At 40.7% G+C, this 22,656-nt stretch overlaps 1 protein-coding gene across 3 annotated transcripts in view; it reads left to right on the top strand.

Annotated features, from left to right (window-relative positions):
- kat6b (K(lysine) acetyltransferase 6B) overlaps window positions 1-22,656 on the top strand; it is a 63,677-nt gene that overhangs the window by 30,183 nt on the left and 10,838 nt on the right. For 2 of the 3 annotated variants that reach the window (XM_088324331.1, XM_088324330.1), the window contains exons 3-14: window positions 1,808-1,916; window positions 6,774-6,889; window positions 7,148-7,229; window positions 7,607-7,736; window positions 7,812-8,734; window positions 9,752-9,873; window positions 10,952-11,064; window positions 11,153-11,294; window positions 11,415-11,576; window positions 16,240-16,333; window positions 19,003-19,234; window positions 21,093-21,243. In XM_088324331.1, the coding sequence (XP_088180457.1) occupies window positions 1,808-1,916; window positions 6,774-6,889; window positions 7,148-7,229; window positions 7,607-7,736; window positions 7,812-8,734; window positions 9,752-9,873; window positions 10,952-11,064; window positions 11,153-11,294; window positions 11,415-11,576; window positions 16,240-16,333; window positions 19,003-19,234; window positions 21,093-21,243 (2,376 nt within the window). The remainder of the gene's footprint in view (window positions 1-1,807; window positions 1,917-6,773; window positions 6,890-7,147; window positions 7,230-7,606; window positions 7,737-7,811; window positions 8,735-9,751; window positions 9,874-10,951; window positions 11,065-11,152; window positions 11,295-11,414; window positions 11,577-16,239; window positions 16,334-19,002; window positions 19,235-21,092; window positions 21,244-22,656) is intronic. The other variant, XM_088324332.1, reaches the window with a different exon arrangement.

The raw sequence follows: 22,656 nt of genomic DNA, 5'->3' as shown, positions 1-22,656 counted from the left end.
ACAAGAGGGCATTCAAAGACCACTCTGCTTTCTAAAGCAGAACAGTTACTAAATGCAGTATTTATTATTTAAAGCCCCGGTGTGTAATATTTGACCACCAGAGGACACTGTTGTCTAATGCTGAGGAAAACCAGTGTCAAAGGATCACTGCGAAGTTAGTTGCCAGACAAACACGGTGACCACTAGGTATGGATTACTCTATATCAAAGAAATACCAATTTCTCCACATATTTTTATATAAACACTGACATTGGTATCAGTTCATGTAATTTTCGCCTAGTATACAGATCAATGTTTTTTTTTGTTTTTTTTTTAATGATTCTTTTTGGTAACAGTAGGAGGCACTGTACACATTGTCCCTTTAACAACAATTCAAACAAGAATTTTGTAGAAAACGACCATCCATAAAAAATTCATTAAAGTAATCATAATACGTTTCATACTTACGGACAAACATTGTTCAAAGCAACAACATAAGAGGATTTGCAACGAGCGTTCGAAAGTCTGCATCTGAGCTGCCATCGAAATTCCGTGCTCCTCTGTTTGCTTTTAGCAACAATTGACTTGTTAACCACAAGAGGGCACTCAAAGACCACTGTATATGTTTTCTAAAGGCACAACAGTTACTGTATGCAGTATCATTTACTTGTTACCATGCATTTCCAATTTGATTTACCATGTTTTCTGGAATTTAACGCACACCTGATTATCAGGCATACGTTTAAATTTCTGGCCAATTTGGGGTTTTTAGGTGTACTTTATTGCAAGGAAATCACGGTAATCAATTCATTGCAGTATGGTTTTGCCCAAATATTTGAATAGTGAAATGGTGATTAAGCAGTCAGAACTCTACCATTTGCTCAAATTGTCGTTTTCCTACGTTCTGCACAAGTGTACTTTCAAATATTTATTTCCGTTGTTTTAAGCACATGCACTACACTAGGTGTCCTTAAAAATTTTAAAATTAGATATGTCCTCTATTAAGTGTGTGTTTACAAAGCCTGAGTTTAAAGAACCTTTATGTATATATTTTTTTCAAGGCGCCTATCTGCTTTTGCTTACCTTTTTCATCGGTGTTCCCGGGTACGCACCCGCTAAGGTTTCAGGAAAGGGAGTGTGGGGGAAGTGGAGTGGATTCGTGCGCATGCTCGAGGTTTTCTTGAATTGTTGCATGAAAATGGTAAAAGTAAGAAAAGAACTGCTTCAAATACAGTCCAATTGCCAACTTAACCCCAAAATGATGAAAGAAAACCAAAGTAGTTTATTTGAGCGCATCTAAGCATTTCACATACTTGCACACACAACTAAAAGAGCTTGACAGAGGCTGCAATGATAATTTCAGCTGGAAGATGTCGTCAGCAAGTAGAATATTTTGAACTTACATACATCACTTAAATATATAGATTGGAAATTTAAACTTGTTTTCAAACTGGTGTTGTATGATTTTATGTTTGTTGTAAATCATTTAAAATGTTAATAAAAAATGTATTTCTTGGGATTGCGGACAACTGTGATTGTTTCCCAACTTTCCTCATGTTGAGTTTTTTTTTTTTAGTTTTTCCTTGCCCTCGTGTGAGTTTCAGAAAATAGGATGTCGCAATGGTGGTCTGAGGATCCCTTCGAGACATTTTTCGATTAAGGGCTATACAAAGAAATGTGACTTGATGTGACTTTCGCTTTGATTCAGTCCTTAATTGCCTTTGCCAAATTGTGCCAAAGCAAAAATAAATTAACCCATGTTTTTTAAATACAGTGTTTGTATTTTACTTTTTTAAGTCTTAAACAGTTATTTTTGGTTTCCTTTCAGCTCCGGGTAGATCCCATCCCAATATGCAGTTTCTGTCTCGGCACAAAAGAGGCCAACCGAGACAAGTGTCCGGAGGAGCTTCTATCTTGCGCTGACTGCGGGAGCAGCGGTAAGTCGACACGACTTAAGTGTCAATGAGCGTCAGGTTGTAAATTCAATGGAGGCCGCAAAGGATTATGGACAAGCACCTCGATGATACACGATCAGAAGGATCATTCAGCCCGTGGTTGAAAGGTCCTTGTTCTTTTGCATATACGTTAGGGTTTTAGTGTCATTTATTTTAAACAGTTCATACCATTGGCATAACCATCCCGGTTTTTGGAGGGGCTCAAGTACCCCCAAATTCAACCGAAACAACCCCAAAAATAATAGCATTTTTAAAACTCTTTTCCCTAATAAAAGACAGAATAGACTTAAATTTAATAAAAAATGCTAGCTAAAATCTAAAAAAAATGAAAATGAAAATGTGAACAACACAGTGTCGGAAATAGAACTGTCTTGAAAAGGTTCAGTCCATTTGATTCCTAGCACTGCTCATGCCCCCTTTCCCGCTCCCTTTTTGCTCGTCTAGTGTCATTTGCGGCATGACCGCGGAAACTATGGAGGCTCCCGTGTATTACAGTGAGAGTATGTTGCCATAATTCAGTTAAAGAAGGGAACATTCAATCAATAAAAACTGCCTTAAACAAACATTAAATTAATAATAACGGCTTAAAACTAAATTCAATTGATAAAAACTGCCTTTTTAAAATTAAGTCTTTCGCAAAGTTTTTTAAATCAAATTGAATTTTATAAGTTATTTCACTCTTAGTGAAATGAAAAAATAATTTTTAACCAGTCCCAGACACTCTGCTCAGCACCCCCAAGGTTCGTAACCTAAAATTGCCCTTCATTAATACCATGATTCGTTCATTTAGTTGAGATATTAGTTAAATCAACCCAAGACCTTTCTGATTTGGTAGGACCGGTTAAATATTCTAATAAATGTAACTATTGTTCATTTTAAAAGTCCAGAGTTAATAATTTGCTATATCTTGAAATACAAGGTAGGATTTGAACAGTTTAATTTCAATTAACCAGCTGGTGCTGATTATTAAAAACGTATTAATTAGTTGAATCAGTTTAGCTATAAGATAAAAGTAGCTATGCATTTTTAATCAAAACATCATTTTCAAAAACATGTTTCTTTGGTTGAGTATATTTTACGTTAATGACTTAAAATTTTAATCTCACTGACTGATAAATCGGAGATTCTGTTTCTTGGCCCTATCATCCAGTCCTTGGTTTAGGTCAGGGGCGCGCGAACTACGGGCCTGGATCACATGTGGCCCTACAGGCTTAATCAGAACCGCCAAACGTTAATGATGAAAATATGACCATACATATTATGGTAAATAAAGTCCAAGTAAAAAAAAAGATGGATGATTGTTTTCGTGCCACTCTTGTCCCCACTATCCTTTTGTTTTTCTGTGTATTGCTGAAGTTACAGATTAAGAAATTAACCAGTCCCTCAGCTAGGTTTGCATTTACACCACATATTTTCTTTTACTTGAGTTAACTGTTGAATGTGAATTGCTTCCACCATTGTGTCTTGAGGAATTGACATATTTTTATGGACATTTGAGAACTATGTAAAGATATATCAAGGGCAGCACGGCGGCACAGTGGTTAGCGCTTGTGCGGCACAGTTCATGTCATGGGAACCTCCTGCGTGGGTTCAAATCCAGCTCCAGACTCCCTGTGCAGCGTTTGTATGTTCTCCCCGTGCTTGCGTAGGTTTCCTCCGGGCACTCCGGTTTCCTCCCACGTTCCAAAAACATGCATTTCAGGTGAATTGGCCGGTCCAAATTGTCCCTAGGTGTAAATGAGCGAATTAGTTGTCTGTCCCTGTGTGCCCTGCGATTGGCTGGCAACCAGTTGAGGGTGTCCCCTGCCCACTGCCCGGAGATGGCTGGGATGGGCTCCAGCCCCCCCGCGACCCTAATGAGGATAAGCGGTACGGCTAATGAGATGAGATATATATATCAATCTATTTTTACCACTGCTCTGCCTGAGTCAAATTACATGGAAAGATCTGTTTACACACTGAAGTACTGTATGTCTGATGACATGTTGTTGCTTGGATAGTTTGACAGAAATATTTTAATTCCTCCCATACTATCAGGCTAAAAAAATACTTATTTCATATAAGAAAGTGGCTAGTGTTTACATTGTTCTGTTTACTTTGTGCAAGCGATAGTGACAGTCACGCTATTATTCCAAGTGCCGCGAGGGATTGTTGCCGGCGTGACATTTTAACAACGCAAATTTGACTGGCGCCGAGGCATCTTTCAATAAGTGTACACAAGCGCTGTAAAACTGCTGCTTTACAAGCATGACGTGGCGCTTTTTTGACTTTCACGCATTGGCTCCCGTTAGAAACAAGTGGCACCATTCTTTCTGCCTCATTACTATCAAATTATCTCTAATTAGCCACTCTGATGTTTTCATCAAGCTTCTTTTACATGCTGTTTGTGGTGGCGACGAGCAGAGGGAAAAGTCATGCTTGCCACTGATTCTCGGTATCAGTATTCAGCAGTTGGCATGATAATATTTGAAGCCCAAGTGTGTAATATTTCACCCTGTTTTGTCTAATCCGAGCGAAAAACCAGTGCCACACAGTGCAGCGGACCATCAAGTTGCCAGACAAACATGGTGGCGACTTTAAGAAATTTGATCATAATATGAAAAGCTAAACACTGTATTTTACACATTTTTCCAAGGGTAGATTTAGGGGTTTCCAAAAATTGTCTAGTCGTGTTTAAAAGTAAAATAATAAATTATCACAAGGAGTCTCAAAGGGCTGCACAGACCATAGATTATTGTAAACTACAGACTATTATGACACCATCCCCTGATCTAAAACTTACAAGAGGGCAAGGAAAAACTAAAAACCTCAACATGAGGTAAATGAAGAAACCTTGTGAAGGGACCGCACATGAGGTAATACAGTGGCTTGCGAAACTATTTGACCCCCTTAAACTTGTGACGTTTTGCCACATTTCAAACTTCAAACATAAAGATATAACACGGTAATTTCTTGTGAACAAAATAAGTGGGACACAATCATGAAGTGGAAAGCACTTTATTGGATATTTTAGATTTGTTATAACTAATAAAATACAAAAAAGTGGGTGTGCAAAATAATTCAGCTTCATTGAGTTAATACTTTGTAGCGCCACCTTTTGCTGTGATTACAGCTGCAAATCGCTTGGGGTATATGTCTATCAGTTTTGCACATCGAGAAACTGGTATTTTTGCCCATTCCTCCTTGTAAAACAGCTCGAGCTCAAGTGAGGTTGGATGGAAAGCGTTTGTAAACAGCGGTTTTCAGTTCTTTCCACGGATTCTTAATTAGATTGAGGTCTGGACTTTGTATTGGCTATTCTAACACCTTGATATGTTTTTGGTGAACCATTGTAGCTTTTGCTTTGTTTTGGATCATTGTCTTGTTGGAAGACAAATCTCCGTCCCAGTCTCAGGTCTTTTGCGGACTCCGTCAGGTTTTCTTCCAGAATGGTCTTTTATTTGGCTCCATACATCTTCCCATCAATTGTAACCCTCTTCCCTGTCCCTGCTGAAGAAAAGCAGGCCCAAACCATGATGATGCCACCACCATGTTCGACTATGGGGATGGTGTGTTGAGAGTGATGAGCTGTGCTGCTTTTACGCCAAACAACGTCTTGCATTGTTGCCAAAAAGTTCGATTTTGGTCTCATCTCATCAGTGCACCTTCTTCCACATGTTTGGTCTGTCTTCCAGATGGCTTGTGGCAAACTATAAACAACACATTTTATGGATATAAAGAAATGGCTTTCTTCTTGACACTCTTCCATAAAGGCCAGATTTGTGCAGTATATAACTGATTGTTGTCCAATGGACAGATTCTCCCACCTCAGCTGTAGTCCTCTGCAGTTTGTCCAGAGTGATCATGGGGCTCTTGGCTGCATCTCTGATCAGTTTTCTCCTTGTATGAGCTGAAAATTTAGGGGGACGGCCCGATCTCGGTAGATTTGCAGTGGTCCGATACTACTTCCTTATCAATATTATTGCTTGCACATTGCTCCTTGGGATGTTTAAAGCTTGGGAAATCTTTTTGTATCCAAATCTGGCTTTAAACTTCTCCACAACAGTATCTCGGACCTGCCTGGTGTGTTCGTTGTTCTTCATGATGCTCTCTGCGCTCTAAACAGACCTCTGAGACTATCACAGTGCAGATTACACACAGGTGGATTCCATTTATCATCTTTAGTCATTTAGATCAACATTGAATCATTCAGAGATCCTCACTGAACTTCTGTACAGAGTTTGCTCAACTGAAAGCAAAGGGGCTGAATAATTTTGCACACCCACTTTTTTGTTTTTTATTTGTTAAAAAAGTTTACAATATCCAATAAAGTGTATTCCACTTCATGATTGTGTCCCACTTATTGTTGATGCCTCACAAGAAATTACAGTTTTATATATTTATGTTTGAAGTCTGAAATGTGGCAAAAGGTCACAAAGTTCAAGGGGGCAAAATAGTTTCGCAAGCCACTGTACCCCTTCCAGGATGACCAGGCTGCAACAGATGTTGCAATAACAATTAATACACTGATATTGTCAACATAAAATATAGGTCATTCATTAGCTATAGAAGTTTGTTTTAAGCCTAGATTCAAACAGTTCCACTGAGGTTGAAGAAATGGCCATTTCGAGGCGACCACTAAACAACACTAAAACCTTTGTAAATATGTATTCTACTTTGGCCAAGTTTTTAGACAGTTTGAAATGGTTGACATCTCTTTCCAGAATACAGAATCCCAAGAGTTTAAGCATCATATTTGGTATGATGTATTTCAGTGACTGGTGACATCTTACTGACACATATTTGTTTATTAACACGTTCAGTAGTCCCATCAGATTTTCTTTCCAATACTTCCTTTAGGGCATCCCTCGTGTCTGAAGTTCTCCCCTGAGTTGACCTCCCATGTGAGGAGGTTACGGTGGCAGTGCATCGAATGCAAGACCTGCAGTTCATGTCGAATACAGGGCAAAAATGCAGTAAGTACACCTTTACGTCAATGGAAGGAGGCCAAATGACCTGCAAAATGCTCACATGTCCAAACATTTTCCCAGCAAACTATACTAAAAACATTTCCCAGTGCCCATGTGTTTACATAATTACGAAAGGATAGGGTGCTCTATTTTATTGTATTGTATTGAGTTTGACGAGCATTTTAGAAGAGCATTTATAAAACGACCAAGTAGTTGCTTTAAAATCAATAGTGCCCATCTTACCTGTTTTTGGTGTTCCTGCAGGACCAGATGCTCTTCTGCGATTCGTGTGATCGGGGTTTCCATATGGAATGCTGTGAGCCGCTCATTTCAAGAATGCCAAAAGGTGAGGCGTCAGTTGGCCAGTCGAATGTTTTCAGCTACCCTTGAGGTGGAGGTGCCGGTGATGGACTCTGGGTTTCTCTAGTACTGCAGGCCAACTAATGGATGCACTGCAGTTGTGCACTTTTCCAGGATATACATACATAGCTGACTTGGAAGTCTATTTCAGTGCGAGCAAAGAACATAGCCATTGTTTCCCGTATCTATTTCCGCCTTTTTGCTGAGTAATTGATTGTCATTGTGAGCTGACCGGACACCGTCCAACTGAAGGAAACTTCCCAAAAAATAAATAAAGTGAACTGTTTGTCCTTGGAATTGATAAACCCACTCCGAACATAACCGTGTGCGTGTGTGTACGTGTGTTGTTTGGATGCCTTCCAGGAACGTGGCTCTGCCAGGTCTGCAGGCCCAAGGAGATTGGAAAAAAGCTCCTGCATCGAAAAGCCGATGAGATCAAACGGCGATATGCAAAGCCGGTTGGAAAGCCCAGGAATAAGCTCACGCAAAGAATGTTTGTGCACACAAGTCTGTCAGCAGCATCCCTATGTTTCTGTTGCGGTTAATTAACTTAACCGTGTGCTTGTAGGTGTCTCAGCAGTGGTGATGGTTCCGTGGTGGCACTTGGAGGAAGGGGATCACCCGGTAGGGGTTCGAAGTTTAGCGTGTGTAGCTCATCCGGTCATGCCACATCTCTGAAGAACGCCAGAAGCAACTTGGCTGTTTCCGATGCCACCTTCACCATCCCAACACCCACCTCAACCACCACCACCGTCACTTCCCTTCCCACGCCCTCCCTCGCCACCCCAGCTGCGCTCGGCGTTAACAAGAAAACCAAAGGGCTCATCGACGGCCTTTCCAAATTCTTCACTCCTTCCCCAGTCGGGCGTCGCCCGAGAGCAGTAGCCGCCGGGCCGCTTGCCAGCGAACAGATTGGCTGTAGGGGCAACATGGTTGCACCTGTTGCTGCTGGTCACATGTTAGCCTACCAGTCTGCACTCCCTGGCACTGCTCCCACAACATCGCCGGGATTTAGCCCGCCCTTGCAGGTGTCGTCCGGCTCCACTTCAGCTAACTCGCCCCAGAGCTCTTCCAGCCAGTCTAGTGTTCCCTCCTTTAGCAGCCTCTGCAGTAGCAGCCAGCTCAAAGGACTGTTTGACGGACTCTCGCACATTTTCACCACTCAGGGACAGTCACGGAAAAAGAGGCTAGCGTGTTACGCGCCGCCCAAACGCACACAGCAAAAGCTGAACTCAACCCATGTTTCCAAAGCTACGCCCCAGTGCCACAGAAAGAACGAGTTTAGTACCCAGCTCAGTGCCACTTCAATCGGGCCGGGTAGACCCAGGGGACATACCTTTAAGTTGGTCAGTCATTTCAAGCGCAACCCCTTCCTTAAAAAACACAGGATGCTAGGCAGGCTGAGGTATAAAGTGAGCCCCCCAAAAGGAGCTCCTTTGCCAGGGAAGGGAGACTTGACAGATGGAAGAGTTAAGCCAGAGAGTATCGATGGTAAGCAAGGCTCCCCAGCGCCAGGCTAGGCTTGCGCTGCCACACTTTAAGCTTCTTCTATACTTTATTTTGAACGCTTGCAGTTATGATTTGTCTCCCCGGTGAGAGCTGAGACGACACCCGGCACGCTAACAGACTAATCTCCTGCTTAATTTGAATTATTTTTGACTTATCTAACTTGGCTGCGGAGTTGACGTGGCTTCCATCCTTTTTGGTGCATGGCCCACTAACTTCCCTACCCCCTTCTCCTCATCCTGTCCTTAACCCTCTTACCCTCCATTGTGACAGTCATGTCTGGGCCACTGTCATCATAGCTGCACTTTTCCCCTATGCGTGACATAATGACTATAAACCACTTTGGCAAACTCAAAAAATATCCTTACCTGTCGTTTTCCTCATTTAAATCTATGTCAAAGTGTATTTTATCTGGGTTTGATCCCAATTGCATACAGTAATTTGTGATTTGGGTCAGCGATGCTATTCCACTGATCAGTCATTGCACAAATATGGTACTATACCATATAAGCTGGGGGGTTTTTTTGCGGTGTAATTTAGCACACTTTCAAATTTCTGAAAAAAATGTTTTTCAGTTTTATTTGGCAATATAAAGTGTTAATGATGAATCACTTCCTGTGGGCTTGAAGGTTTGGTTTCAGTGGTTAAGTCACAATGTCTCCTTTAAGATGTTATCTGCCTGCATCACTCATCAGCATCCGTGTCCATTACTGCGCTGCCTTCACTTCTTCATTCGCGGGGTCTCGGAGGATGTGTTAGCACATGAAAGCCGTTATGCAATTAGAGTGATTTAGTTTGACTTCATTCCATTAGGGATTTCTTTTCTTTTCTTTTTTTTTTTTTTGGTTCTTCCCCCTCACACATAAACACGCAAAGATGATACATTAGCAACGTTCCTCCCGAGACACCCGGGCTGTGTGGCAGCACCGGCTCTTCATAAGTGCATTTGCATAGAATGCAGCAAGGAGATGATTCATTATTCGTTCATTGTGCTGCTAACAGGCTGCAACGGGGAGCTGCGTGTGAAACAGGATGCTCGCCCTACAACAGCGGCTATGTCCGGGCAGCACGTCACAGATGAAGACGTGGAAATATTCACGAGCGTCCGAGAAGTTGCAGCGCAGGTGATAGGCACTATAATGTTTTTTTGGGTTTTTTTTTGCCATGCTGTTCTGGCTCCGACTGACGAGGTTTAGTCTTAATTGGGTACCCACATTATTTTTGGTGAAACATTTCCATAGTCGCCTATTTGCTAATTAGCCTTATTTATTTAGGTAGAACATTCACTCATGTATAATACCTAATTTTTGATTAGAAATTGTTAATGAATGTTCTTTCACTTCTGCAAAGCTAAATCTTTGCAGTTGTTTGCAATGGGAATCAAACTCATGTTTCGTCGGTCAGAGTACGGGATTCCAACCACTAGACCACCAGTGGTATATATGACATACGAAAAGACATAGATAAATGTTAATTCTGTTGTGAGTTTCATGTGTTTAGAAAAACAGTAAATTCTATCCTTCTATTTAAAAGCCACTGTGTGTAATATTTGACCACTTGATGGCACTGTTGTCTAATGCTAACGATAACAGTGCCACAGAGCACAGCGGAGCAGCAAGTTACCAAACGAACATGGTGGCAACCTCTAGGTAGGGATTCCACCACGTAAAATACATTTCTCAACCTATGATTTTTTTTAAATAAAATTGATATCAGTTTGATGGTTCATGTATTTTGGACTAGCATTCAAGTCAATGTTTGTTTTTAACTAGATGAAAGGGTTTTTGGCCCACTAGGAGGCACTAAATATTACACACTGTCTCTTTAAGCATTGTAAGTGACAAGTTTATTGCCATTATAGCATATGAAATGCACAGCACAATTAACCATATTTCTGGTACCATTACTAAAGATCATCTATATCATTCATTGTTGGTCCAGTGGTTAGAGAATGGAGCTCTCACGGCCGTAACCCGGGTTCAAACACCATCACAACCAATGTTGTGCGATAATACGGTAAAACTCTGTGTATAATGCGCATTGAAAACTTTTTTGTTAGGTAAAAATAAGGTACGTTATATATGAATAGATACTTTTTGTGCAGTGTGACAGTACTCTTAATGTCTATAATTTTATGACATTTTAAATCCAGATTAAATTCATGTATTAAACTTTTTTTTTTAATGTTGCTTTTGTTGACAGAGAACAGGATGTCAAAAAAACACAGACTCCACACGGTGTCCTGCTGTTATTGAATTTGGGAAGTACGAAATCCAAACCTGGTATTCGTCACCGTACCCGTCTGAATATTCAAGGTAATGTACAAATGAGTTATTCAGAAAGCTGTTGCTCTTACAAAACCACATCATTCCTTCTTGTCCTTTTGCTGTTGTCTTTTTTCAGATTACAAAAGCTTTATCTGTGTGAGTTCTGTCTGAAGTACATGAGAAGCAAAAACATTCTAAAGCGGCACGCCAAGAAGTGCGGCTGGTTCCACCCGCCGGCCAATGAAATCTACCGAAAGGACGGCCTCTCCATCTTTGAGGTCAGCCTTGCTTTTCCAGCAATGAAGCAATAAGCGCATGCTTCCTGCCATTGGTGCGGCAGAGGGAATGAGAAAAATTGACTCTCGATTGTCCTTTGGCTTTTTTTCTGCCCTGCTTAGGTTGATGGAAATATCAGCAAATTGTTCTGCCAAAACCTCTGCCTGTTAGCCAAGCTTTTCCTGGACCACAAGACCTTGTATTACGACGTTGAGCCATTCTTGTTTTACATCCTCACACAGAATGACCACAAAGGCTGTCATCTAGTGGGATACTTCTCCAAGGTAAGCAATCAGACACATAAGGGATTCTCCACTGCCATTTGTGTAATGTGTAATGTCATAATCACTTGTGTGGGTGATATTAAACCAATCTGAAATTTAACCTTTTGTAACTGTACTCTTCCCCTGATCATCAAGTTTAGCTCAGTGCGCCTCGCGCATTTGGCCTTGTTTTTTCAAGATACCAAACACAATTCTAAATTACTCGTATTGTTAGTATGCCTTGCTTTTTGGGTGATTAAATAATCCAAATATATTCCAATGAGATCAGATCACACAAGTATTTTTTTCCTATGGCTCCATTATTCATTTAAACTTTCAATGGGAAAAAAGACGGAATTATTTTGTATAAAAGTTCCCATAAAATTACAATTCTATATATCTACCCTGGTTATATCCCTCGAGAGAGGTGACCGATAGCAAGACAACAGATACAAAAATAAATAAAAGAAAACGAAATTTTTTAAAAAATGAAAAGGGAAAAAAATAGCAAAAAAATAAATCACACGCAAATATTTTTAGTCCATGTGGCCAACGCAAATGCCCAAACACCCAAACAAGCTAGGCACCTCTGCACCCAAGTTGGTCATGCTTTCGTCCCTCCAGATGAAACAGGACACAAGAAAGCGGCCATGTCACTCGGGTCAGGGTGACACAACACACTCTTCTGTTCACAACAGCAGGGCCCGACAGCTTTCACTGGTTTACCCCTGCCGCATCATACAGGTGCCCTGCCCATCCCTTAAAACACGTCCAAACATCCCAATATCCTTTCAAAACACCTCTCCACTCATTCCTATCACCAACAAGAGCTCTAGCTTCCACTATATTTACACCTCTTTCATGCAGTGCACTCATAAAACCTTTCATCCACATCAATCACGGGCTTCCTCTTGCTCTCCTTCCATTTACTTCTGCTCTGTAGATCCTCTTCAACATTCGCTCCTCATCCATCATCTCCATGTGTCCAAACCAACCGAGTACTCTCTTATCAACACGCTTGATCAGTTCCACTACTACTCCAGTTCTGTCTCTCACAATTTCATTTCTCAATCTATCCAATCTTGTCACTCCTAACATACTCCTCAAACACTTCATCTCAAAAACATTTAATTTCCTTTTCAAATCTGCATTCACTCCAAGTCTCTGCACCATACAATACAGTCTGCACAATCAGACTCATACAGTCCCCTTTTAAAATCCATACGCCATGCCCACTTCATCACCTTACTCTTCCCAACATTCACACACTCTTCCAAACTCCATGACCAACCTTCTCAATGTTTCCTCAGAATCAGCCACAAGCGCTGTGTCATCTGCAAACAACAACTGACTTACCTGCCACACCGTTCCACTGTTATCCATCATCTCTACACCTCTGCCTAATACTCTTGCATTCACCTCTCTCACCACACCATCCATGTACAGATTAAACAGCCATGGTGACATCACACACCCCTGTCTCACACCAGTCAACACAGGGAACCACTCACTTGTCTCACTCCCTACTCTTACACATGCTCTGCTGTTCACCTAAAAACTCTTCAATGCTTCCAACAACTTTCCACCCACTCCATACATTACCATCACCTGCCACAACGCCTCTCTATCAACTCTGTCATATGCCTTTTCCAAGTCCATGACAGCCATATAAGGATCTTTGCCTTTTGCAAAATATTCCTCACACACCTGCCGTACTGCAAACACTTGATCCACACCTACTCTTCCTTTCCTGAAACCACTCTGCTCCTCCATCACCACCTCATATGTTCTTCCTCTCACTCTCTTAATTAAGAATCTTCCATAAAGCGTAAGAGAATAAGGACAGACAAAAAACTGATACCTCTCGAATTGCTACATTCATACTTATCACCTTCACCCTTATACAATGGCAAACAAGCATACATTCAACAAGCGTACTAACCAGTCAATCATAGCCGTGCCACCTTTTTTCGAGCTTTCAGCAGTACAACCATCCAACCCAGGCGCCTTCCCCCCTTTCATTTCTTTCACTGCCTCTTGCCCCTCCCATGTTTCCACAGGCTTCACATTTAAATCACCCAACACGGGCATTCTCCCCATACTACCGATCGCCTCGACTCTCACTTCTCTCCCATCTTCTACATTTAGCAACTCCTCAAAATACTCTGCCCATCTCGTCCTGACTGCACTTCCGCAAACCAGCAATCTACTGTCCTTATTCTCTTACGCTTTTAACTCCTTTCCTCAAAAGTTCACCACTATCTTTCGACACCATTCATCATTTGCTTTCCTTTTCACCGCTTCCACTACCACTTTTACCAACCTTTTCTTCACTTCATAACTATCATACGCATCGCCACTCCTATCTTGCAGCCACTCCTCAAAGGCTCGCCTCTTCTCTGTCACAGCCTCTGAGACCTCATCATTCCACCATTCACCTCCTTTCCTAATACCTCGACCAACTTTTCTCATTCCACACACTTCTTTTGCACTCCTCAACACTGCCTCTTTAAACCACTTCCATTCCATTTCCACACTCTCCACTTCTCTTCTACTAATCTGTTCATACTCTTCCCCTATCCTCTAAACTCTCTTTCCTTTTCTGCCTTATTCAACTCTGACATTTTCACCTCTTGCCTCACACTCTTCTTATGACTAGCCCTCCACGACCAATCTATTCTCAATTTTCCTTCCACATATAAATGATCAGACATATACCACTCATTTCACCTCTGTAAACATGCACATCCAACAATCTACTTAACATCCCTTTCCTAACAACCACATAATCCATCAGCGCTCTGTCCACCATCTCACCACAATCCACTCAGACAGAGGTATACTTATTCATGTCCCTCTTTTCAAACAATGTATTTGCAATCACCAACTCATTTTCCACACATAACCAGGGATCAGAATTTTCCGCGGATCCGCGGATTTCCGCTGTTTTTGAACCCCCAAGGCATTCCGACTTTTTCACTTTTTCTCTTGCGTAGCAAACAAATTCAAAATCCGACTGTCTCACTCTTTCCTTTATTGCTCTGGCGCACCCTGGCGGCCGTTAGAAAAATTGCTCCGCCCTGCTTTTTTCCTGGACCCTGGCTATTTCAGCTGAAAATGAAAATCTCCATTCTGATCCCTGCATAACTCAATAAAATTCTTCCCACTCTCATTTCTTCCTGGTACTCCGTATGTACCAATCACATTTTCAACCGTTTTATCACCCACTCTAGCATTCAGGTCACCTAGTATTACCGATTTCCACCCTTCTTTTGTACTTGCCACACATTCGGATAAATCCTACCAGAACTCTCTCTCCTCAGAACTTCTTTCTGAACCAGGTCCATATGCACTTATAAACATCCATACTTCTACACCCCACTTTAACCTCACCCACATCAATCTGGACGATATCTCTTTCTACTCCACTAGTTTTTCCTTTGCCTTTTCTTTCACAAGCACAGCCACTCCTTCTCTAGCATGTCCACCCGTAACACCATACCCCCAATCTATTTTCCCCCTTTCCTTTCATCTTTGTTTTACTCAAGGCTATCGCATCAACCTTCCTTTTAGTCATCATCCTTCCGATCTCCTTTTTTGTCCACTTAGTCACTTTACTTCCACATCCTCTCGCATTTAGTGACCCTATAACTAGGGTTTGCGAGACCTTTCGGTCCCCTACCCACCTTTCTTTGCCTTGTTGTCTCTTAGGGAGTAGAGAGAGAGAGGAGAGGATCCCCAGTCCTCTCGCTCCCTCCACTTTAGTCGCCTCTTACGAAATGCAGCGGACCACGGTTACGAAATGCAGCGGACCACGGTGGGAGAATTCTCATACCTCCCAGGGAGAGAGGGCCCCTCACCACAGGAAATAAAATTAAAAATTAAAATTAATCAAAAGAATTAAAAGACGCAGGTTTTAAAGGAAAAAAAAAATAATAGCCATTTTTTATCATTCACTGAACTGGAATATATTTACAATGAAATACAATCAAGTGCAAAAATCTAATAACCAAAAACCAAACTTTTTTCAAGGGGAAGTTACAAACAGTAGGGGAAAAAAGTACCTGATTCTTGGTGTATAACCCAATTATGAATCAAAATCATCTCAAGGGCTTTAGAAATTTGACCTACGTGCCTTGACTTTGACATGTGTCATAGAGGAAAATGGTGCTTGTTTTTGGCACACTTTAAGCCCAACACAGCACCACACATGCTAAAGGATGTGTGGAATTATAAGTATATTCAAAGTGTTGGTCGTTTTCAAGTATACATTGCTGGAGAATATCTTTTTAAGATTAATAACTTAAATTAATTTAAAATAAAGCTAATCGTTGTATTATCAGTAACATTTTCTAATAGCAAATGGTAAGTAAGTACTGTATGACCTTTGAATTCCACTTGTGCATCAATAAGATAATTCTACTGTTGTATTTGTTAAAGAAAGTGTCACAAAAAGTCAAATATTATTGATTTAAAAAAACACGAGTACACAATATGTTAATCTTTTTGTGTGATCTAAAATAGCGTCTAGTGAGGTACACTCGTATTCTGCATGATATAGATCCTTCGAAAAAGTAACAATTTAAATTTGTCTTTGGATACAAATCTCTGGCTTGGTAATATGTACCACCATGGACAAAGACAATGCAAGTGCCATACTTGATCCTTTTCTCCTTCCCTGCAGGAAAAGCTCTGCCAGCAGAAGTACAACGTCTCCTGCATAATGATCATGCCTCAGTACCAACGGCAAGGATTTGGACGTTTCCTTATTGACTTCAGTAAGTTGTTCAATGCTCCATTTTGCTGGCACTTTTTCCTGTTAGCTTTTTTTGTTCTTAAACAGCACACACTTTCAGCTGTTTAAGGTGCTCTTGTCTGCTTTGAACCTTTCATGAATGAAACGTAAGAATTTAGATGCACGTTATATAAAGGTTAATTTTCTTATAATTTTTAAATGACTTTAAAACATCCAATGTACTCTATACATGTATTTGTGCTGTCAATGGTTAAAAAGCAATTATCTTATTGAGCGTTCTGCCAAAGAACAGCTAATTGTTTTTGTCTGCTTGTTTATGCGTGCGTAAGACTACATTTACGTTTTACTTCAGTCAGTGAGTCACTGCCAAAATAGAGTTGCTTTCAAGAATTGATTCACAGAAGATAAGGCTGAAAGATAATGGCACATTTGATTTCCTGTTCACTTAGGGGAGCTGTTGAGACACACTGAGATATTAAGAGCGCAGCGGTAACAAAGACGGGAGGATTAAGAGAGATTGAACACAGCTGAATTCTCAGCTCCTCCAGAGCTTTATTAGAAAATGTAGCGCTGCAAATCTGAGTTGTTTAGATGAACACATTTTCTGGTTCAGAAGATCATGCCGAAGGACTTCTTTTCAGATCCAAGGGTTATGTCATCATTTGTCTTGAAGGGAGACATATCATGGAAAATATGACTTTTTATTGTTTGTTTCTGAATGGTGTCAAGAGATAGATAGATAGACAGATAGATAGATAGATACTTTATTCATCCCCGTAGGGAAATTCACACTTCCAGCAGTATCCCTGTGTTGAAAAATAAAATAGTATTAAAATAAAGAGTGCCCTTATTTATAACTCTCTACAATTGCATACTGCATCCAAGTGGCAATTATGCAGTATCAGCATTATAGGAATATTTGTGTCAAAATGGTGTATCAAAACCTTTAACTGTCTACTAAAATGTCATGAACGTTTTTTTTTTTTTGGGGTGGGGGGGTGGTTTGCTGAAGTATAAGTCTTATGTAGCTATTGAAGAAAATGTTCCAGAAATGATCCTTTATCTGTGGTTAAACAAATGTTGCATCTCATGGCATCACATTAGAGGTAAGATTGGGGCTATAAAATTCAGCCCGACCCGCGGGTGTTGAAGCCCTTACCAGCCCAAGCCCAACCAATTAACTTGAGACCCACCCTGAATAAAACCTGAATTTTAATATTTTATTCGTCAGGACTTTTGATTTAAGAGGAAGAGGGATTCTCTCTCGCTGATTTAAAAAAAATGTCTACCTGTAATTGTTAATTTATTTTCCTTTGTGGAGGACCGGCGTGCGCGATAGATTCCGTCCCCCTTTAGGGCAATCTAACCCATGGACGGGGACACACAGAGCTAAGCATGTAGACGAGGGCTGCTTGCACAAAAGCAGGACAGAATCCACCCCAAGGGTGCTGCACAAAGAAATATAAACTGAGAACAATTACGGACACGCGCTACGCCTGGATCATTAAAAACAAAAAGTCTGCAAGAGAGAAGCCCATCCTGGCGCATACCACTAGCAATGATTGTCATTTTAGGTCAGACCCAACCCAAATTTCCACTCGGGTCGCGTTTGGGCTCGGGCTTAAAATCTTACCTCGACATCACATCTCTAATCTTTTATAACTGAAAAAAAAAACATCTCACATGTGATGAAGTATATATTTCCCTTTTGGGAAACAGTGCAAAATATGTCTTTCAGGAGAAAGCCTAACAAATCCTCCTGTGAATTTCAGTGATAAGTGTTTTCATCATGGCTGGAGCAAAGTGCTCAGTGTTTGTCGATTAGATTTGCTTGTTTGTTTCTCAGCGGTGGGCGCACGGCAAAAAGCGTTAATTAATTCTGTGCAGTTCATATGAGATGACCCTTGACGTGCGAAGGGAGCGACTATGAAACTAATTAAACACACTTCCATATTTGTTCTTGGCTGGCTTGTTACCGTCGCTCTTGTGGTTTCTTTGAAAGCCTGCTAGCCCTTCTCCCTCCCCCGCTCAATGTTTTGTCGCGTATTTATTTCACCTCCTTTGGCTTCAATGCAAAAGTCAAGTCATGTTTATTTGTATAGCCCTTTATAACAAAGAGTCTCAAAGGGCTGCACAGACCACAGATTATTGCAAAACACGGACTATTATTGATATATCTGATTTAAAACCTACATGAGGGCAAGGAAAAGCTCAAAAACCTCAACATAAGGAAAATGAAGAAACCTTGAGAAGAGACTGCACGTGAGGTAATCCCCCTTCCAGGATGACCAGGCTTCAATGGATGTTGCAATAACAAATAATACACAGATATTGTCAACATAAAATATAGGTTATTCATATGCTATAGAATAGAAATGTGTTTTAAGCCTAGATTTAAACAGTTCCACTGAGGTTGCAGATTGAATCTCTGGGGGAAGAGCATTCCACTGCTCTGGGACCAGAATGGAGAATGCTCTCGAACCTGCGGATCTCTTCTTGGCTCTTGGGATCACTAGTAGACCAGAATTGTCAGAGCGAACTGAGAACTGATTCCTTCATTTTGACTATTTGAAGGTGAAATCCACAGCGGGGCGTGTTGTCACTTGGTACTCGTGACGACTGAATTGAGAACTGAAAATCTGCAATGAGCTGCTTCTCCCTTGATTAAAACTTTTTTTTCTCGCCTTTCAGGTTACCTTCTTAGCAGGCTAGAAGGACAAGCCGGCTCCCCCGAGAAGCCGCTGTCAGATTTGGGTCGCTTATCTTACCTGGCGTATTGGAAAAGTGTCGTCCTAGAGTACCTTTATAGGCAGCCGGATAAACACGTCAGTGTTAAAGGCATAAGCAGGGCCACGGGGATGTGTCCGCACGACATCGCCGCCACTCTGCAACACCTCAGCATGATTGACAGACAGGATGGACGGTCAGTTTGCCCGCTGCAAGACTATCGCACACTTCCTTGGTTTGTGTGTGTTTGACAACTGGCTTATCCAGGCCACGGATATTTTTAACAAAGCATCTATTTAAGTGCAGTATAATATTGAAAGTAGTTCAGGTTAAGTACCCTAGGCATTAGCTCCTGCAGAAATTACTATATATTTTTACCTAGTGCATTCTTTTTTTATAAACTTATCATGCTGGCTTTTCCTTTAGTCTGGATGTCTATCACATTTCGCAGCATGATGGAACACACTTTACAGCTATTCTGAAGTACTGTTAATTCCGGACTATGTCAACCACCAAAAACAAAATTTGATTTTGTCTTCGTACAAGCCTCACCAGATTTCAAGCCGCACACTTAAACAGCCATAAAAATCTACCGTATTTTCGGAAATTATAAGTCTATCCTGAGTATAAATGGAACCAGCTAACAAATGCATAATTAAGAAGGAAAAAACATGTATGTAAGTTGCAGTTTTGGGAGGGATTCTTCTGATAAAATCCAACACCAATAACATACATGTCATTTTGAAAGGCAATTGAAAATTTAAATAAAATAGAGAACACGGCATACTAACTTTACATGTGCACGCATATCTTAGACACACTCATATATCAGTAACAATGTAACAGGTTAAGAGTTATTCAGATAACTAGCATAAAGAACATTCTTACCAAACTATTAGCTTCACTCCAATTCACTTAATTCAATTAAATTTTCATTCTTTGTGTCACTTTTACTGGTAAACAACCGGTATGTCCCAGAGGTAGACTACTCGCCACACTCATGGATGAAATGGTCAACACGGGCCTAGATCGCCCTCTTGCGGTTTAGTGTGAAAATAACACAGTTTGGTTGGTCAGATGGATCCCTTAACCACCAGGTTCGTAGGGGCTCCATTTCCTGCTGGTGCCCCTCCCTCTCCAGACTAACACATGTTTCCACCCGGTCTCGAGCTGAGGACTATTCGCGTGTCAGGTGAATGTGCTAAACATTGCAGTGCGGAAACAAAGTAGTAAAAATTAAAACTTAATTGAATCATTTTGTTTAATAATTTCGTACACTCCATTTCGTATATTCTAAGCCTGGAGCCAACCTCGTGGGTTATTTGTTGTTGACGCCTTTGCTGAAGAGGGTCGCACACCCGATGCCATTTTCAACTGCATAATTTTTCTCAGATCTACACAGAGTTGTTTAAGTCATGTTTTTTGATCATTTGACTTTTCAAGATGGCTAAGTTTCTGTCAGTCAAAACGACAAGCACATATTTTCAATGGGCCGAAAGAAAACGCAAATGAGGGCTGTGTTGGGTATAATGCCAATAATTGTGGAGAATAGTGCCAGATTGCAACACAGACATATCTTTTTGTATTGTTTCCGCGGTAATGGACCAAATTGTGTCATTCCTCAAGGATTAAAGGAAACTACAGCAACCTAATGTTTACACCAATGATACGGAAAGAGAAGTGAAGCGTTTTTGATGGATAAATTCCATCGCTGTCCAATTCGGATGTATAAATTTAGTACCTAATTTGTGGGTAAGGGATGGAATTATTGTGAGTATGTTGTAAATATTCAATAAAGCATTGTCAAACCTCCCATTTTGTGTTATATGAATAATGTCGGCAAAACATGAATGCATTTTTCTTAAAGGTAGTGTTTTAAGCGCATGGGGTTGAAGAAAAAAGCAGCTCGCCATTTTCGTGTGTTCGCTACAAAAAAAAGAATAACCCACCCTGTCTTAAAAGCCGCAGTGTTTAAAATACAGAAATAAAGTAGCGGCTTGTAGTGTGGAATTAACTTGCATATGTCGAAAGTAAACATTCCATCTACAATCCAGGGTAGTGCTTCTCCGAAGAGAACGACTGATCCTTCGGCACATGGAGAGAGTGCGGGCCGATCCTCGCCGTCACGAGGTTGACCACAACGCTCTGCGCTGGGTGTGCTCTTCCCCGTCACCAGGCGCCGGCCCATCCAAGGAACAGCGCCAGGTGAGGACGGATGTCCCGTATTTATTCATTTATGAAGTGCATCCCTTATCTTTTATCGAAAATCGGTATAAAATTTTCTTAACATTTTTTTCAGCTCAAACTTTGCAGGTGGATGTAATGGGAATCAAATTGTGGTTGGGGCGGTGAAAGTGCTGAATCATATCCACTGCATCACCAGTCTTTTAGATGACCAGTGTTACAAATAACGCCATTACATAACAGCGTTATGTTTTCAGTAACTGAGTAATCTAATTATTTTTCTGCCGTTTCAACACCGTTAATTTTACTGACGGTCAAAAGCGGTGCGTTACTTTGGCTGCAGAACGCCAACGTGTCCCGTTGGCACACTTAACGGCATTTTCAGCGGCGCGGTTTTCCTCTCTTCTCTCAGTTGTTTTCGTCACGTCCTTTCAGATCTCGTCACCATTCAAAATAGCGACCACCTTACACGTTAGATAGCTACTATGAATATATAAGTATTTATTATTGTGCTTATTATTATTAAAGTAAACGAGGGCTGAGTCGCTAAAAATGTGAGCCTTTTATCGGACATCACTTGACTCATGTCGTTCACGAACGAACCGTTTCTTTGGAGTGAACGAAGGGAACTGGCTTCCCACCAATCAACAGCGGTTTCCATCCGAGACACCTTTTTTCTCTTTTGATTGGTCAATATTAATTTTAGTAGGATTCTTTGTCGTTGAATTCAAATTTGTTGAGCACAAAAAAGTAAAAATAGTTTTTATTTCATCTTTTTGTTGTAGATTTATAGGTATTTTTTATTATATTTCCCATGTTTTTCATTTTTAACGTGTTGCTGTGTAGCATGTGTAGTCTTTTTTCTTCTTTTATGTCTTTTTCCTTTTGTTATTGGATTTTTTCTTTTTCTTTTTTTTCCCCATTTCAGTCTTTTTTTTTTTCCTCATTCTTCCCCCTTTTTAAGACATTCCGTGCATGTTACCTAATAATTGGTAATGTAGGTACTAAAACGACAACAAAAACGAGGAGAGCAGTTTTGGACCTGAAAGAGCCAAGCCGAAAAATCAGGTTCTTGTTATAACCCTTCTCTACAAGTAAACTCCGGTCAAAGATGTCACTTCACATTCATTGACAAACAACTTATTTTTAAAGGACCGAAAAAAGTTACTTTCCATGGTAACTAGTTACTTTTACTATAAAGTAACTCAGTAGTAACTTCATGTTCAGAAGTAGTAACTACAACTATTCACTTTTTGAAAGTAGCATGCCCAACAGTGTAGATAAGATTGGAAATGGCATTTGATTTTATCTCATCATCACGGCACCGGAGACAAATGGTAATTCCGTTGTACATTTCACATTTTACACTAACAAATTCTATTCAATCATTTTATTCTAGGCATTGTAAGTGACAAACATTGTTGGTTACGTGCA

The sequence above is a fragment of the Urocampus carinirostris genome, chromosome 19, assembly GCF_059441175.1.
Source record: "Urocampus carinirostris isolate Australia breed hairy pipefish chromosome 19, RoL_Ucar_1.0, whole genome shotgun sequence".
In the NCBI taxonomy this organism is placed as follows: Eukaryota; Metazoa; Chordata; class Actinopteri; order Syngnathiformes; family Syngnathidae; genus Urocampus; species Urocampus carinirostris.
The sequence above is the reverse complement of the archived record's forward strand: the minus strand, read 5'-3'. Positions and strand labels throughout refer to the sequence as shown.